A 17661-nucleotide genomic window follows, 5' to 3' on the forward strand; every position below is an offset into this window, starting at 1 on the left:
ACGGGTCCTGCTCAGATCCTCTTTGGGAGGCCTGTGACTGCACAGTCCCTGGTGTCACCTCTCTCAAGATGCCTGAGCCAGGGAAGAAGCCAGGTAGCTCCGGGTCTGGGGTTGGGATTGGGTGTGGGGAAGAAGGGCTGGGGCATTTACGAGTGGGGGCAGGCCTCAGAGTGAGTTCCCGAGAGTGGTGGCTGGCTGCCTTCCAGGTCTTTTTTCTGGTTCTCAGTTTCTCCTTTCCATCCTTCTGATAGAGTGAGGGCCAGCCAGAGGACCCCTCCCCTGTCCCCATCCCATCTACTTATGTAGCAAGATTAAGCCTGAGCTTGGCTTTTGGAAAAAGATCGCCACAGGCATGAACCCAGGTTGAGTCTAGACTGGAGCCAGTCTCACTGAATGCTCCTGAGCAAGCCCCTGCCCTCCCCGGGTCTCAGTTTCCCTATCTGTACAAGGAGGAGTTGGGTTGGTTCTCTTCAGCTGTGAGATTCTCTGCTTTATGAGCCTGCACCCCTGTGGCCCCCACACCAGGGCAGGCGTGACTCCCACGTTGAGGTAATGCAGCCCCTCTGTTCTGGGAGAGGAACAGGCACTGATCAACAGGCCCCTGATCCTGGGCCAAGGGCAGAGAAAGTCACAGCCCAGGGACCTGGCCTGTGCTCTTACCAAGGTCATGCAGGGCAAGGATCGGCCACCCCCTTTCCAGCCCTTCCCCCCAGGCCAGCTTTATCTCAGTTGCTGATTCTCTGCCTGAGGCCCTTGGAGAACAAATTTAGCCACATTCGGGTGCCCCCTGCTAAGGGCCCTGGATGGTGGGGGAAAGAAGGACCTGGGCTTCCCCAGGGTGGGCTATCCGAGGACACATCTAGCAAAGTTTGTGTGGAGGTTAGGAACACAGTCCTGGCTGTGTGATCTTGGATAAGTCACTTAACCTCTCTGAGCCTCAGTGTCCTCAGCTGGGAAATGGGTGTAATAATCACACCCATCTCATAGAGCCGCTGGAGCATTAAACGAGGTGATGCATTACAGTGCTTATCACCAGAGTCAAGAAGAGGGCTGCAGGGGTGGGGGTGCATGGGAAAGCCAGGGGCTCCTGCAGCTTCCGCGGGCCTCTCTCTCAGTCTCAGCCTTCAGCAAGAAGCCGAGGTCGGCGGAGGTGGCCGCCGGCAGCCCTGCTGTGTTTGAGGCCGAGACGGAGCGGTCAGGAGTAAAGGTGCGCTGGCAGCGGGGGGGCAGTGACATCAGCGCCAGTGACAAGTATGGCCTGGCAGCCGAGGGCACAAGGCACACTCTGACGGTGCGGGACGTGGGCCCTGCCGACCAGGGGTCCTACGCAGTCATCGCCGGCTCCTCCAAGGTCAAGTTTGACCTCAAGGTCATAGAAGCGGGTAAGACCCTGGTCAGCCCTTCCCCGAGGTTTGAGCTTCTGGGGGCAGCCCTGCACCCGTCCGTCGTCGCCCAGGGAGGAAGTGCCTCTCCACCCTGTTGCCTTTGCTTTGGCTGTGCCCTCTGCCAGGAATGCCCTTCTCTTTTCGGCAGCAAGACGTCTCTGAATGTCCCCATGGGCCTCCCTGGCCTGTCCCAGCCATCGTGCAAGTAGGGGAAATTCAGAGATGAATAAGGCAGAAGGCCGCCCTCCCTCTGGACACCCGCTTGCCGATGGGATGGGCGCTCGGCGGCTGTGGCTGTGTGTGCGGGGAAGGCCCGCCGGCTGGGGGTGTGCAGGGAGCGCCAGCCCAGCCTGGGGGGGTGGGGGCGCTCAGTTCTGCTAGGGCTGCCGCACCAGAACTCAGGCACGCAGTCTGCACGATGTGCACACGCCGATCTGGGCAGCCTGCAGAGCCCAAGGGGGACCAGGGACAAGAAGAGGGCTCTCTGGGGAGAAGTGGCTCTATGACCCCTGCCCCTGGCCCTTCCAGAGAAGGCAGAGACTGTGCCGGGCCCTGCTCCTGCCCCTGCCCCTGCCCCTGCTGAGGCTCCCGGAGCCCCTGGAGAAGCCCTGGCCTCAGCCACTGAGGAGAAAGGAGGCTCCTCAAGTCCCGAAGGTGAGAGGGGCGGTGCAGGGACAGCCACGGCCTGCGGATGGGGTGTCCTGGGGCAGGTCTCAGAGGCCTCCACCCACAGGGTCGAGTTCGGCAGCCACTGATGGCTCCGGTGCCCCTGACGACCCCATCGGCCTCTTTGTGATGCGGCCACAGGACGGTGAAGTGACCGCAGGTGAGTGTGGGCTGCAGCAGGGTAGGGTGGGGAAGGGGGCAGCAGGGCGCCCTCCCTCCCAAGCCCAGCCCTGCGCCCCTCTCCTGTAGGTGGCAGTATCACCTTCTCAGCACGTGTGGCCGGAGCAAGCCTCCTGAAGCCACCCATGGTCAAGTGGTTCAAAGGCAAGTGGGTGGATCTGAGCAGCAAAGCCGGCCAGCACCTGCAGCTGCACAGCAGCTATGACCGGACCAGCAAGGTGGGGCCTGCCGGGAGCGGGGGTGGGGGTGGGGGTGGGGGTGGGGAAGAGGCCATGAGGAGCCCCTGGGAGGCTCCAGAGGCACAGGGAGCCCTGGAGGATCACCCTAAGACTGAGGGCACATGGCAGGTGCAAACAAGATACCTGGCGAGGCTGGGAAGAAGGTCAGGTGGCCACGGGTACACGGGGAGAATGGGGAATTCCAGGAGACCTGTGGGACTTGGGGACTTGCAGGGCACGATAATCTCAAGGGGGCGTAAGAAAGCTCAGGGGGGTGCAGGGAGTTCACGAGAGCTGGGGTGTTCTTCAGCCAATGAGGATGGAAAGCCTCTGGATAGATGGATATCAGAGCCCAAGCTGCCCTTCGTTATACAGATGAAGATACCAAAGCTGAGAGGTTGTTTTTGCTGGTCTGTCACTCAGAGCCAGGCCTCGAACCTGTGCTTTGACTCCCAGCTTCTGCTCCTCTCACTCTTCCACAGTCCTGGCCCAGGCAAGTGAGCCTCTGGCAGGGCAGGGCCAAGATGTTTGGTTGCGTGGATTGTGCACTGCACAAGAGTGCCTCATCTTAAGTGACTGTCATTTGCCTTGTAGACATCACAGTTATCATTTATCACCACCCTGTGCCAGCAGATGGCAGTCATGTGTCTTTACACAAAACCCTAAGGGTTAGCTAAACCCTGAGGGAGAGGCCATCAGCCACTCCCAGCCTTCTTTAGGAGCAAACGGCCTCCTCTTCTGGCCCCTGGTCTCCCCTGACCCCTCACCTCCACAGGTCTACCTGTTTGAGTTGCACATTACAGATGCCCAGCCTACCTCTGCGGGCGGCTACCGCTGTGAGGTGTCCACCAAGGACAAGTTTGACAGCTGCAACTTCAATCTCACTGTCCACGGTGAGGGGAGCCTGGTGTCTGTCCTGGGCTCGGGGTCCCCATGGCTCCTTCCCCTGCGTCTGCCCCCAGTTGCCAACACGGAGGAGGATGCCTCGTCCTGCTCCAACGACTGCTGACCACATGCCCAGGGCTGCTCCGGCAGGGCCATGAGAGAGACCTGTGATGCTTCTAGGGCTGGGGTGGGGCCTGACAGCCGCGCCCGGGTCTCACCTGAGGTCTCAGTCATCTCGGTGGCCCAGGCTCCTGGCACGCGTGAACAGGTGAAGGGTGGGCTGAGAGTCAAGTGTGAGGTCAGCCACCTCTAAGGGACTGAGGACCATTAACGCCCCACCTCCCTGGTACCTCAACCCCAGAAAGGCCCAGAATGTGGAGCTCTGGGGTAGATGCCCACTCTCAAGGGTCATGGAGGGCAGGCGTGGGACACTCAGAGATCCCAGGCCAGGGCTTCTGGGACGGCTCCTCTGAAGCCCCTTCCCCGTCTCCTCCCTCTCTGCACCCAGAGGCCGTTGGCCCGGGAGACCTGGACCTCAGATCAGCTTTCCGCCGCACGTGAGTGGTTGTCTATCCTCAGGGTGTGGGGGAGGCCAACGCTGGGGCTGGAGGACCCCTGGGGTTAGGGCAAGAGTGATGTGGGGGGGGAATGTGGGGGTGGGGATGAAGCTGATAGAGGTAGGGCAGCTGGCTCCCCTGGGCTGGGAGTGCTGTGGGGGGGGGGGGTGCAGGGATGAAGCTGATAGGGGTGGAGCAGCTGGCTCCCCTGGGCAGGTGAGGAACTTGTTCTAAACGACCCCCCCCTCCCCCAGGAGCCTGGCTGGCAGTGGTCGGCGTATCAGGTACCGTCTCCCAGCCCTTCCTGCCCAGTACGCCAACCTTGGGGGTCTGAGATGACAGGGGGCCCCCATCCAGCCAGTGCCCCGTCCTGTCCCAGTACCTCTCCCCACCCCTGCCCCTCCCCAAGTCCACCCGGCTGGCCCCACTGCAGCCTCACTGGGGGTCCCTCTCCATAGTGACAGCCACGAGGACGCCGGAACTCTGGACTTCAGCTCGCTGCTGAAGAAGAGGTGAGCTGCTGGGTAGCAGCTCCTGGGGTGGATGTCGAGGCCCCAGTTCAGACCCTGGCGATGAGGTTCTCATGAACCTGAGCTGTGTGGCCCTGAGCCAGTTACTGAACTCTCTGAACCAGTTTCCTGGTCTGTCGAATGGGACAGTCCTGCTGTTGGGAGGAGTCAGAGGGCAGGCATTGTACCCTGTGGACTAATATCCTCATAGGGTCACCCTGACCCCCGACCCCTGAGTCTATGATAGCTTACTTAACTCAGTGGGGCTCCGGGGACCTGGAAGAAGCTGGAATCTGCTCCCCTGGCCCCCAGCTGACTCTGTGTCCCCTCCCTCTGTCTCCTGGACCCTGCATTACGGCTGATGCTGCTGCGGCCCAGAGAGTAAGCATCGGGGGCGGTGCTTTGGGCCAGCAGGGTGCTGGTGGGACTCCGAATCCATCCCGTGTGTGGACCCCCCTGACTAGGGTGTCTGGGAGGTTTGGGTCCTTCCTGTGCATGCTGGGTGCAGAGTAAATGGGGGAGAAGGGGAGGGAGGAGGTGAGGGCTTGTGGGCTGTGACCCCACATCCTTGAGGGCAGGTGGCCCACGCCTCTAATGGTCACTGCCTTTCTGCCCTGCCCGGAGCAGCAGTTTCCGGAGGTGAGTCTGAATCCTGCACCCCTGTCACCCCCACTTCCACTGAGACTCCCCCATACCGAACCTTAAGTCCAGTGCCAGCTCAGGCTGCACCAGAGGGGAAGGGACAGAGGGGTGGGGGCAGCTGTGGCCTCCTTGGTCTTGGGCCCCAGGAAGCCCCACCCCAGGGGAGGGCAGGGAGGGGGGCCGGGGGTATCCCTTGAGGCCTCTCTGCTGGACTTCGGACCAGGGACTCCAGGCTGGAGGCGCCAGCCGAGGAGGACGTGTGGGAGATCCTGCGGCAGGCATCACCGTCCGAGTACGAGCGCATCGCCTTCCAGCACGGCGTCACCGACCTGCGTGGCATGCTCAAGAGGCTCAAGGGCATGAAGCGGGATGAGAAGAAGAGCACAGGTGAGGCCGCCTGCCCCCCAGAGGAGACGGCGCTGGCGCACACACGGTTGTGGTGGGAAGGGAAGAGTCCAGCTTGGCCCAGAGACACCCAGGCAAGAAGAAGAAGAGCCCAGATTAACCCCAGCTTTGTGTTGGAAAAAACCAAGAATGCCCAGGTTAGCCCCTGTCCAAAAAAAAGAAGGGCACAAAAAAAAATAAGGGCAAGTTTAGCCCAGAGACACCACAAGGGAAATGACAGAGCACAGAGGGGGCCCTCAATGAAGAAAAGCCTGGGGGGTGCTGTGAAATAGAGTCAAGGCAAAGACTAGGTCCCTTGCGCCCCCCACCCCCCACCCCCGACCGCCGTCACTGGTCTCCAGCCAAGCTTTTGTCTCTTTGGGAGCCACTAAGCCTAACCCCGAGCCGAGCAGGTGGAGGGGACCCCAAGGAAGGCAGAAGGACAAAGAGATAGAAGCAGACAGGCATGCAGAACAGAGAGAGAAACAGGCAGAGTGGACGCGGAGAGAGAAAGGGGTGGCAGGAGGAGTGTGGTGGGAGGACGTGGCTCTGGGGCACAGCCACCAGCCACCGCAGTGGGTGTGAAGGGGTTGGGGGGAGCAGAGGTTGGGAGGGCCATGATGGTGGTGCTCAGCCTTTCAGAAGAAGCTGGAGCCGGCCTACCAGGTGAGCAAGGGCCACAAGATCCGGCTGACCGTGGAGCTGGCCGACCCCGACGCCGATGTCAAGTGGCTTAAGAATGGACAGGAGATCCAGATGAGCGGCAGGTGCACTGGGGGGGGGGGGGCGGGCGGGGAGGGGGGCCTGGAGGCTCCCCAGCCTGCTCTCCCTGCCTCGCGCCACCCATGTTCTCTACCGCGACCGGTCCCTGCCCTGTCTCCCCCCACCCCCACCCCCCTCTGTCCGGGTCTAGTTTCCCATCTTTCCCTATCTGCCTGTCTCTGTTCTTGCTTTTTCTCTTCGGCTCGCTTCCTCTCATCCGGACACTCCCACGGCCCCTTCGGCTCCACAGCAAGTAAGGCCCAGCTGCCGGAGGGAAGGCCTGGGGTGGGGGCACGGGGTCCCCTCCGGGGGTCGGACGGGTCCCCCAGGGCTGAGGAGGTGAGTAATGTCCCTTCCTGCACCCTCCCGCGGCGCCCGCGCAGGTACATCTTTGAGTCCGTCGGAGCCAAGCGCACGCTGACCATCAGCCAGTGCTCGCTGGCGGACGACGCGGCCTACCAGTGCGTGGTGGGCGGGGAGAAGTGCAGCACCGAGCTCTTCGTCAAAGGTGGGCCTGGACCAGGGACCCTGGGAGCCCGAGCCTGGGGGGCAGGGGCAGAGGACCTCACGTGCACCCTCCTTGACAGAGCCCCCGGTGCTGATCACTCGGCCCCTGGAAGACCAGCTGGTGATGGTGGGACAGCGGGTGGAGTTTGAGTGTGAGGTGTCCGAGGAGGGGGCCCAGGTCAAATGGTGAGTGCTGGGCTCATGGGGCATGGGCAGGGCTGGGGGGGCGGCCTGTGGGCACCCCCCAACCGCGGCCCCAGCACTTACAGCCTGCCCACTGGCCAGGCTGAAGGATGGGGTGGAGCTGACCAGGGAGGAGACCTTCAAATACCGGTTCAAGAAGGATGGCCAGAGACACCACTTGATCATCAACGAGGCGACACTGGAGGACGCCGGGCACTATGCACTGCGCACCAGTGGCGGCCAGGCGCTAGCCGAGCTCATCGTGCAGGGTGAGGCCCAGCAGGGGGATGGCTTTGGGCAGGCTCGGCCCCAGCACCACCCCGGGCCTTATATGGGAGCTAGGTTGACCCAGAATGGAGGCCCATGTGACCTTGGGCAAGTCATTCTGACACACCGAGCCTCACTTTTCTCATCTGTAACATAGAGATGCTGAGGTGGCCGCCTCAGAGAGTCCTGGGACGGGCCAAGGGGCCAGTTAGTGTCCCCCACCCCCACTCCCAACCCCAAGCACTTGAGGTTCCTTGTGCATACTGCACCATCACAGGCCCACATGCCTCACACTCGTGCATGCACATGTGTTTTCACACCCATGTGATCTCCATGGGGATTGGCGCCCACAGCCCCACACCCCCTCCCCAGCTCACTGGCTCTGTCCTGCCCCCCAGAGAAGAAGCTAGAGGTGTACCAGAGCATTGCAGACCTGACGGTGGGCGCAAAGGACCAGGCAGTGTTCAAGTGTGAGGTGTCTGACGAGAATGTGCGGGGCGTGTGGCTGAAGAACGGGAAGGAGCTGGTGCCTGACAGCCGCATAAAGGTGTCCCACATAGGGCGGTGAGTGTGCGGGGCTCAGCCCCACGCAGAGGGGGGCAGCCGGACAGGGTGGGCGGAGACTGGAGACAGAGACAGAGGGAGAAACAGAGCCTGGGACAGACACAGAGAAACAGGAAAGCAGACAGACAGACAGACACAGAGGCTGAGATAGACGCATGGAGAGACAGGGAAAAACAGAGAGAGACATGGAAAGAGAGGGACAGAAACAGAGATGGATGGAAAGACAGACACACAGACCCAGGTCAGAGATTTAGAGAGAGAAGGACACAGAGGGGAGTCCTGCATAGAAGCAGTGAGAGACACAGACAGGCTGGAGCACCACCCCCAGCCTGTACCCCCCCGCCCCGTACCCCCCAGCTCATGACCAGCACGGGGCAGGAGGCCACCCGGAGGCTGGCTCTGGCCAGGGGCCCTCTCCCTCTCCCACTCTCTTACTCATGCCTCGAGCATCTGGGCTGGCCCGTGCTGGGCCCAAGGTCACAGAGATTAGTGCGACCAGCCCTTGCTCAGTCTCCAAGGGCCCAGCCAAGGGCCACTTGTACGTTGTCTACTTCTGAAAACACGTGAGAGGCTGGAAGGTCAAAAATAGAGCAAGCATTTGAACTACCAGACCACCCCTGAGCTAGGGTGGAGCGAGGGCCCTGGGAGCCCTGACTGTGGTCAGGGCTGGGTGGGGCAGGGTGGGGTGGCTCGGGGGGTCCCTTGAGCCACCACTTCTCTGCAGAGTCCACAAACTGACCATTGACGACGTCACGCCTGCGGACGAGGCTGACTACAGCTTTGTGCCTGAAGGCTTTGCCTGCAACCTTTCGGCCAAGCTGCACTTTATGGGTGAGCGGCACCGGGGCCACGGTGGGGGCCCTTGAGGCTGGCTCTGCCTTTGTCCACCCACCTCCACGCCACTTGCTCTTCCTTCTCTTGCAGAGGTCAAGATCGACTTCGTGCCCAGGCAGGGTGAGTCTCGGGACCTCTTCCCTGCACCCCACTCCACCCATGTCCCCCTCCAGTCCCAGACAGAGGGAAGAGCAAGGAACCTGCAGCGGGGACCCCAAGACCCAGCTCCAGCTCCAGTGCTCACAACCATAGGCCAATCATAATCTCTAGGCACCTCAGTTCCCTCATCTATAAAATGGGACTCCTCATAGTGCCTCCTCCATGGGGTGCGGGAAAGATAAGAAGATGTGACTCCATCATTAAATCTGTTCTGTCTTTATTTTTATTTTTAATTATTTTTTAACAGGGGGAGGGGCAGAGGGAGAGAGGGAGAGAGAGAATCTCACACAGGCTCCATGCCCAGCGTAGAGCCCGACAAGGGGCTCCATCTCACAGCCATGAGCTTGTGACCTGAGCTGAAATCTAGAGCTGAACGCTTAGTGGGCTGAGTCACCCAAAGTGCCCCAAATCTGTTCTGCTTTTAGCAGTAACCCCCCTGCTTTTAGATTAAACATCTATCAGATATTTAAGAATTCTAACTTCAGGAGGATAGTCCAGGCTGAGGCACACTCTAGGTCAGTGCTTTCCAAACAAGTCCACTGAGCAGGATACTCCATTTCAAGGGGTTCCATGGTGGGACGCCTGGGTGGCTCAGCAGTTGAGCATCTGCCTTCGGCTCAGGGCGAGATCCCAGGGTCCCGGGATCGAGTCCCACATTGGGCTCCCTGCATGGAGCCTGCTTCTCCCTCTGCCTGTGTCTCTGCCCCTCTCTCTGTGTCTCTCATGAATAAACATATAAAATCTTCACAAAAAAACCCCAAAGAGTTCCATGGTAAGGTAAGTTTGGGAAACACTGAACACTTGCTCTACCTCTTGCTGATTCCGGAGCAAGAAAGAGAGAGCAAGTGTTCAGTGTTTTTAAATCCCATGGTAAAGAAATGTACTTGACTTTGTTTCATCCAGGGTTTCCTACTTGATTTGGTCACGGAAACTTCTTTTGTCTTTTTTCTGGCAGAACCTTCATGTCCCCCGTAATTACAGTTTGAGAAATGCTACAGTAGGCGACCCGGTGTTACAAACTTCCCTGGGAACTGCCTGGGGGGACGGAAATGTTCTAGGTCTTGATTGGGGTGGTAGTTGCACAGGTGTACGCATTTGTCACAACTCATCAAGCTGTGTGCTCAAATCTCGGCCTTTTATTCTATGTTAATTATACCTCAAAGTGGGGCAGCCCGGGTGGCTCAGCAGTTTAGCACTGCCTTCAGCCCAGGGCATGATCCTGGGGACCTGAGATCAAGTCCCGCATCGGGCTCCCTGCAGGGAGCCTACTTGTGTCTCTGCCTCTCTCTGTGTCTCTCATGGATAAATAAAATCTTAAAAAAAAATTATACCTCAAAGTGATTAAACACAAGCAGGGGCACATGCTCCTTCCAGTTTCTCCGTCTCTCGTGGGCCCTCCCCTTTCTCCAACTTATGCCTTCTCCACCCCACCCCAGAACCTCCCAAGATCCACCTGGACTGCCCGGGCCGCAAGCCAGACACCATCGTGGTTGTGGCTGGGAACAAGCTACGCCTGGATGTCCCTATCTCAGGGGACCCTGCTCCCACTGTAATTTGGCAGAAGACCATCACACAGGTACCCTGCCCCCGTCCTCCACTCCCCCATCCGGACAACGGGTGCGTGGGGCCAGCGGGTGTGGGAACCTGTTCCTCACCCCACCCCACATGTGCACAGCTGGTCACCGAGCGGGAGCGCAGGCGCTCAGCTGGCAGGGAGGTGGGCAAGGTGGGCCGCAGAAGGGGGCTGGGTAGGGATTCCCTCCAGGTTGAGTCAGCCCGTTCCCCTGCTTCCTTCCTGCTCTGTTTCCAGAAGAACAAGGTCCCAGCAGGGCCAGCGCCCGATGCCTCGGAGGATGCTGCTGCCAGTGACGAGTGGGTGTTTGACAAGAAGGTCAGTGAGGCTGATGGTGGGATGGGGCTCCTTTGCCTTCTGTTATTTTCTGCCTATGCATCTGGCCAGCTATGCCCCAGCCCCAGGCACGGCCTCTGTGGGACCCCCCGCCCACCCCCACCACCGTGCCTCCATTGGGCACAGGGTCCCTTGCTGGAGGGGAGCATTGCTGGGGCGCCCTCATGACAGGGCTGCTCCCTGGCTCCCGTCTTCCCAGCGAGGGAGAGGGTTTCCCCGAAAGAGCAGCTGCCTGGGCCCCACTTGGGTCAGCTTTTCCTCCTCCGGGCAGTTGGCCCCTCCACCCACCTGAGGTCTTTCGGGATCCTCAGCTCTGTAAGGCCGTGCTATTTCCATTGGGCAGATAAGAACACTGAGGCACAGAGAGAACAGCAAAGGCCCAAAGCTCCAGACAAAGCCAGAGCTAGAGCCCAAGACCCTCACCCTAGTGCTATGCCCCTGGCAGGCACTAAATAAAGGTGTTTGGACTAGGTCCTCACACAAGTGGTTTCCACTTGGGCTGCATCTGCTCCCCGGACCCTGCTCTGAGCTCTCTTCCTTTTTTAAAAAATATTTTATTTATTTATTCATGAGAGACCCAGAGAGAGAGGCAGAGACACAAGCAGAGGGAGAAGTAGGCTGCATGCAGGGAGCCCGATGCAGAACTCGATCCCAGGACCCTGGGATCATGCCCTGAGCCAAAGGCAGAGGCTCAATCACTGAGCCACCCAAGTGCCCCCTGAGCTCTCTTCCTATCTCGGGCCATCACAGAGGCTCACGAAGCCTGTGGGGTCCGACTAAGTCCCCAGATACCCCTTCCCCCCCAGCTGCTGTGTGAGACCGAGGGCCGGGTCCGTGTGGAGACCACCAAGGACCGCAGCATCTTCACTGTGGAGGGGGCTGAGAAGGAAGACGAGGGTGTCTACATCGTCACGGTGAAGAACCCCGTGGGCGAGGACCAGGTCAACCTCACAGTCAAGGTCATCGGTGAGGCTGACTGTCCCAGGGCCAGGAGGGGAAAATAGTGGGGAACCCGGCAGGGGGGCCTGTCCGTCCACTTGGTTAGTCATTTTGACAGACATCCCAAGACATGCTCTCAGCTCCCTGGAGAGGATTGGGATTAGGACACGGGGTGTATACGGGCAGTGGGGAGCCATAATGATCACAGGCTGGTGACATGATCAGAGCCTCATTCTAGTAATGTCTGTGGAGTGCTGTGGAGGTGGGCTCTGGCTGTTGGTTGGGGTGCCAAGGGAACGAGCAGCGTCGGCTCAGGGGCCTGGCAGGGCTGATGTGGATCCACCCTTCCCTCAGATGTGCCGGATGCTCCTGCGGCCCCCAAGATCAGCAACGTGGGTGAGGACTCCTGCACCGTGCAGTGGGAGCCCCCTGCCTACGACGGTGGCCAGCCGGTCCTGGGTGAGCAGCAGGCATGGGGACAGAGCCAGGGGCCGGGGGGCGGGGGTATCTGGGCCCTGGGCCGGAGCTCCCACCTCCCTTTCATCAGGCTACATCCTGGAGCGCAAGAAGAAGAAGAGCTACCGGTGGATGCGGCTCAACTTCGACCTGCTGCGGGAGCTGAGCCATGAGGCCCGGCGCATGATTGAGGGTGTGGTGTACGAGATGCGAGTCTACGCGGTCAACGCCATCGGCATGTCCAGGCCTAGCCCTGCCTCCCAGCCCTTTATGCCAATCGGTGAGCCCGCCTGGCCTGGTGCTGCCCCGCGCCCTCCCCAGTCAGGATTAGCCCCTGCTCTGTGGGCGGCCACCACACCAGGCATATTTACATCAGGGTCTCCTACAAGCCTCAGTTGGGGATAATCCTCTTCATTTTACAGATGAAGAAAGTGAGGTGCCCAGAAGGACTTGCTTGAGGTCACCTAGCTGGTAGGGGTGGAGCCGAGACTCACACCAATCTGACTGTGGGTGCCTCTTAGGCCTCAGTTTCCACATCTATAAAATGGGGGTAATGACAATATCTACTTCATGGAACTGCTGTTAGGATGGCACACAACAGGTGCTCAATAAATGTAAACTGTCCCCTCTTCCCCACTCCCTTCAACCAGAGTTTGTCATATATAGGACAGAGCGAGGGCCCTGACTGCCTGGGGGTCCAAGGGGCTTGGGTCTGTGCAAAGGATCGTGGGCTGGACTCAGAGACAGAGTTTGCAGAGTCAGCTCCATCACTCCAGGGGGGCCATCTGGGGTCACGGCCTCCCCTGAAGCTTCTGTTTCCTCTCTGGGTCATGGGGTCCAGAGGACAGCTGTCCCTCCCAGGACGTGGGAGCGGGGTGGGGGCAGCTGTCGGGGGTGGGTGGGGGGCGGGCACCCCCCTATAGTCCCTGGAGGGGGCACACAACCTGGGGAGATGACAGCATGGGGGTGGGGGGCCTGTGGGGAGAAGACTCCAGGCCTCTCTCTATAGGGACTGACTTGCAGTTTGCTTAACTCTCAGTCCACTCACCTCACCCTACGGCGCCAGGAATTTCCCTGCTTTGGGCTAGTTTTTCCCTAAAAGCTATGTTTATAACATTTCTTGTGTTGTCCTGCCTGAGTGGCCCGTCTGGGCGCGTGTGCGTTCTTTGGGGTATGTTTTCCTGTGTGCGGCCCCCTTTAGCGAGGATTGTTGCCGTCGTTTGTCGGAAGCCCGTCTAGAGACATGTCTTTCAACGGAGCTGAAGCATTTCTGCGGGTGCTGGAGGGCCAGGCAGGAGCCGAGCGCCCCCTGTGCTCGAGGGTGTGCTCCAGAACCCTTCGGTGTTCCGGGGGGCGCAGGCCCACTCGGACCCCTCTGTGCCTCCCCCCGACCCCGTGCCCAGGCCCCCCGAGCGAGCCCACCCACCTGGCGGTGGAGGACGTGACGGACACCACCGTCTCCCTCAAGTGGAGGCCCCCGGAGCGCGCGGGCGCGGGCGGTCTGGACGGCTACAGCGTGGAGTACTGCTGGGACGGCTGTGAGTGGCCCTGCACCCCCCCCCCCTCCGCCCCGACCCCGACCCTGACCCTGACCCGTGGGGCCGCCAGTGCGGGAGGGCGGCCGGTGGGGTGGGCTGTGCACGCCTGACGCCCCTGGGCCTTCCCCGCCAGGCTCCGAGTGGGTGACGGCCCTGCAGGGGCTGACGGAGCGCACGGCGGTGCTGGTGAAGGACCTGCCCACGGGGGCCCGGCTGCAGTTCCGGGTGCGCGCCCACAACATGGCAGGGCCCGGAGCCCCCGTCACCACCCAGGAGCCCGTGACGGTGCAGGAGATACTTCGTGAGTGGCCCTCACAGGACAGGCCCGCCCCTGATGCCCCGGGCCCTGGGATCCAAGGAACTGGGGAGGCCCAGGGAGGCCCTACTGGAAAGAGGGGCTGAATATTCCAAGGGGGAAGGTCAGAGGCTCTATTCATGCCCCAGGCCCAGGGCAAATATTCAGAGAATATCTTCTGTGTGACCCCCCGGTTCTGGGACAGGGAAAATGTAGGTCATTACACCATTGTCTCTGAGCTCTGCTCTGTGGGCCTCTCAGGTCTACAGGCAGGTACTGCCCTGTGCTCATGACTCAGCATCACATCGGCCCATCTGGGATCCACTTCCCGCTCCTCTATTCCTGACAGAGCATGGATCTTGTAGAGATTGGTTCTCAAAGTGGAAAAGGGACAGCAGACTGGGGTGGAAACAGCCAGGGGCTAGAGTAGAGACCCAAACCCCATGTTTGCATCCTGGCCTGTGACTTCTAGCTGTGTGACCTCCAACAAGTTGCTCACCCTCTCTGATCCCTGCCTCTTACAGCCGTGTGGTGAGGCTGAGGTCTGGGGCTGGGGCCGGGCAGGGAGAGCTAAGGGAGGGGCATTTCCTTAGCTGTGGCCTTCTGGCCCTGCCTCAGGAGGGGAGGAGCTGTGGCATGTGGCGCTCCTTGGGGGCAGAGCTTTTCCCTTGCTGAGCTGCTCACTTGGCACCCACAGAGCGGCCCCGGCTCCAGTTGCCCAGGCACCTGCGCCAGACCATCCAGAGAAAGGTTGGGGAGCCTGTGAACCTCCTCATTCCTTTCCAGGTAGGGCTGGCTATCCTCCCCGTCCTCCACTGCGTGTCATCTCTGCCTAGTTGGGAAATGTGTCTCAGGGCTAACTAGACCCAGTCATGCCAGGCTTGGGGGTGAGCTGTCCCTTCCTCACAGGGCAAGCCCCGGCCTCAGGTGACCTGGACCAAAGAGGGGCAGCCCCTGGCAGGCGAGGAGGTGAGCATCCGCAACAGCCCCACGGACACCATCCTGTTCATCCGGGCTGCTCACCGTGCCCACTCTGGCACCTACCAGGTGATGTTGCGGATCGAGAACATGGAGGACAAGGCCACGCTGGTCCTGCAGATCGTTGGTGCGTGGCACAGGGGCCCCTCCTCTGGGATGCCCAGAGTCCCTGCAGAGGGTGGCAGGCCAGGGCCAGGCTGGCAGGGGTGAGGGGGCCTCCCAGGGTCCTCTGTGCATACTCGGGGGGTGTGTTCCAGCTGGGCTCTCTCCTGCAGACAAGCCAAGCCCTCCCCAGGATATTCGGGTCGCCGAAGCCTGGGGTTTCAATGTGGCTCTGGAGTGGAAGCCACCCCAGGATGATGGCAACACAGAGATCTGGGGTTACACAGTACAGAAAGCTGACAAGAAGACCATGGTGAGCCTGGGGTGCTGGGCCCCCCTTATATTCCCTCCCTAGGGCCAGGCAGACTGGGCCTCAGCTCCCTCTCTTGTCCTGAGAAAGGGTCTGCTGCTCATCCTCCCTCCCTGACCTGATTCCCTCCACAGTTAAGGTACAGATACCAAGCATACCCCAAAAGAGACTCCCTGGCAGGAAGTAGGGCCCCACAGAGCCTCCCCTTCCTCCACACCCCCAGGAATGGTTCACTGTCCTAGAGCATTACCGCCGCACTCACTGCGTGGTGTCAGAGCTCATCATTGGCAACGGCTACTACTTCCGGGTCTTCAGCCACAACATGGTGGGGCCCAGTGACAAAGCCGCCACCACCAAGGAGCCTGTCTTTATCCCCAGACCAGGTGCTGTACCTTTCCTGCCACCCCCAGGAGGAGCCGGGGCAGGGAGGTGGTAGGAGCTGGGAGGGGGCACTCTCCAAAGTCCTATCACCAACAGGCATCACGTATGAGCCACCCAGCTATAAGGCCCTGGACTTCTCGGAGGCCCCGAGCTTCACCCGCCCCCTGGTGAACCGCTCAGTCATCGCTGGCTACAATGCTACCCTCTGCTGTGCTGTGCGGGGTAGCCCCAAGGTAGAGAGCTTGGGGTCCTGGTGCAGGACGACTTGGGAGGCAGGCTTTGGAGGCTTCCAACTCTATGCTCCTCTCCCCAGCCATTCCCTGCTCCTATCCCACAGGGGTTCAGGGCCAGCCTCCGCTCCCTGAACAGTCTTGGTGGTCTCATGGGCCCTCGTTCAATCCCTGCTTGGGTGTAGTTTGGACTCCAGTGGGAGCCCCTAGAAGAGCAACAGGTTCCTGCGAAGTCTCCTGCCAACCTGAGATGGTCTCCCTCCCTCCCATTTTCTGATGTATAGCCCAAGATTTCCTGGTTCAAGAATGGCCTGGATCTGGGGGAGGATGCCCGCTTCCGCATGTTCAGCAAGCAGGGAGTGTTGACCCTGGAGATTAGAAAGCCCTGTCCCTTTGACGGGGGCATCTATGTCTGTAGGGCCATCAACTTACAAGGCGAGGCACAGTGTGAGTGCCGCCTGGAAGTACGAGGTGAGGAGCCCATTGGAGCAGGGCCGGGGGTTGGGGTGGTGGAGAAGGCGGGGAACCAGCCGGGACTCTGGTTCAGCCATGCAGCTTCTCTGGCTGAAAGCAGTAACCCTGTCATGTCCAACGTGGGTACTGGCTTCTGGGCTCTGCTGCCACAGCTGCCCCCTTTGGCCTTCCAGGAGGCTGGGGGGACATGGGTGGTGCCAGGAGGGGAAACACACGTGTGACACGGCCTCCCTCTCCCCTGCAGTGCCTCAGTGACCTGGCTGGCTCTCTGGCGATGGCCAGGTATGTACTCTAAGCCATCCCCACACCCACGGCCCGAGTCCGAGACTGAGCCCCAGCCCTTGGTTCTGGGGGGGCAGCCATCAGGAGATGGAGGTGCAGGCGCCTCTTTGCAAGATTTCAGACCAGTGCATTCACAAGGGAACCTGTGTTACAGGTGCAACAGGATGCCAATGGCCCACGGCCCGGGAACCTGGAAGAACGCTGGACAAGCCACCTTCCTGCTGTTGAGTGTGTGTGCACAAGTGTGTATCTTGGGGTGGGGCTGGGGGGGAAGCATCCATAGGGCAATGCCCTTAAGATAAGCAGGCCTGGCGGCTCTGTGTAGACTGAACCATCTGAGCTCCCACTGGCCGCTCTCTGGCCTTGGGACAAAAAGTTGGTGGGCTCAGGAAATGGTGGCTGGGGACAGACCTTGCTGGCCTGCCATGTTTTCTCAATATATGAGGGCAGTAAAAGACGAGTGGTCACAGAGAGCTGACTCTTCCTGTCTAGTGTTTTTACAAAAAGCCCAGGGAAATATAGCTTCAGAGCAAACTGAACCAGGTATTGTCTCCTGGATGCGTTAGATGAGGCTGATGGTGGAATCCTGAATTCATAAGGCACGAGAAGAAACCTAGTCTTCCCCCCACTGTGTACGTTCCCCCGATGGGGAAAGCTGGGCCAGTGACGGAGGGGAGTGTGTTAGCAACAGAGCAGAAACCCAAGGCTCTCCTGCCTGGTCCCGTGTGCTCTGTACTGTCTTTGCCCTGCTGACCTGTGCTCACAGCAGCCTGGACAGGGGCGGTGCTGAACTTCCATGTGGTTCTGTGCCTAAAAAGCCTGGAATGAAGCTATACCAGGCTGCTTCGAGGTTCTGGTGTGCAACAGGCCTACAGCTCTTCACACCTGTTTCCCAGTAGAAGGCAGTCCTGTCCAACACAAGACATTGGGATCCAGGGCCCTCTTCTGCTCTTCCTTCCCCACATAGGAACCTAAATTCAATCATCAGTTTATTTTTGGGAAGAAGCCAATGGGTCTCAGAGGTGCCCTAGAAGAATGTGGATGGTCTTGGGGTGCCTGGGTGGC

General features: G+C 60.2%; 1 protein-coding gene across 2 annotated transcripts; it reads left to right on the top strand.

Moving 5' to 3' along the window:
• Positions 1-17067, top strand: MYBPC3 (myosin binding protein C3). Of its 2 annotated transcripts, none has more exons than XM_041723430.1 (35): positions 1-93; positions 1116-1382; positions 1914-2039; positions 2119-2211; positions 2301-2449; positions 3225-3342; positions 3843-3891; positions 4146-4175; positions 4350-4403; positions 4779-4781; positions 5028-5039; positions 5266-5429; positions 6061-6193; positions 6439-6441; positions 6572-6696; positions 6776-6881; positions 6981-7147; positions 7544-7709; positions 8434-8540; positions 8634-8663; positions 10139-10278; positions 10513-10593; positions 11418-11577; positions 11905-12009; positions 12098-12286; positions 13410-13544; positions 13678-13845; positions 14537-14625; positions 14749-14944; positions 15093-15232; positions 15453-15612; positions 15707-15843; positions 16125-16311; positions 16559-16596; positions 16751-17067. In XM_041723430.1, the coding sequence occupies exons 1-34, from the start codon at positions 69-71 to the stop codon at positions 16567-16569; spliced, it is 3825 nt and encodes a 1274-aa protein (XP_041579364.1). In that variant the 5' UTR covers positions 1-68; the 3' UTR covers positions 16570-16596; positions 16751-17067. The 2 variants fall into 2 exon arrangements, with proteins under 2 accessions (XP_041579364.1, XP_041579365.1); XM_041723431.1 differs by having other exon boundaries at positions 10516-10593.
• Positions 17068-17661: the final 594 nt, after the last annotated feature.

Source organism: Vulpes lagopus, chromosome 11 (assembly GCF_018345385.1).
Source record: "Vulpes lagopus strain Blue_001 chromosome 11, ASM1834538v1, whole genome shotgun sequence".
NCBI classification, from domain to species: domain Eukaryota; kingdom Metazoa; phylum Chordata; class Mammalia; order Carnivora; family Canidae; genus Vulpes; species Vulpes lagopus.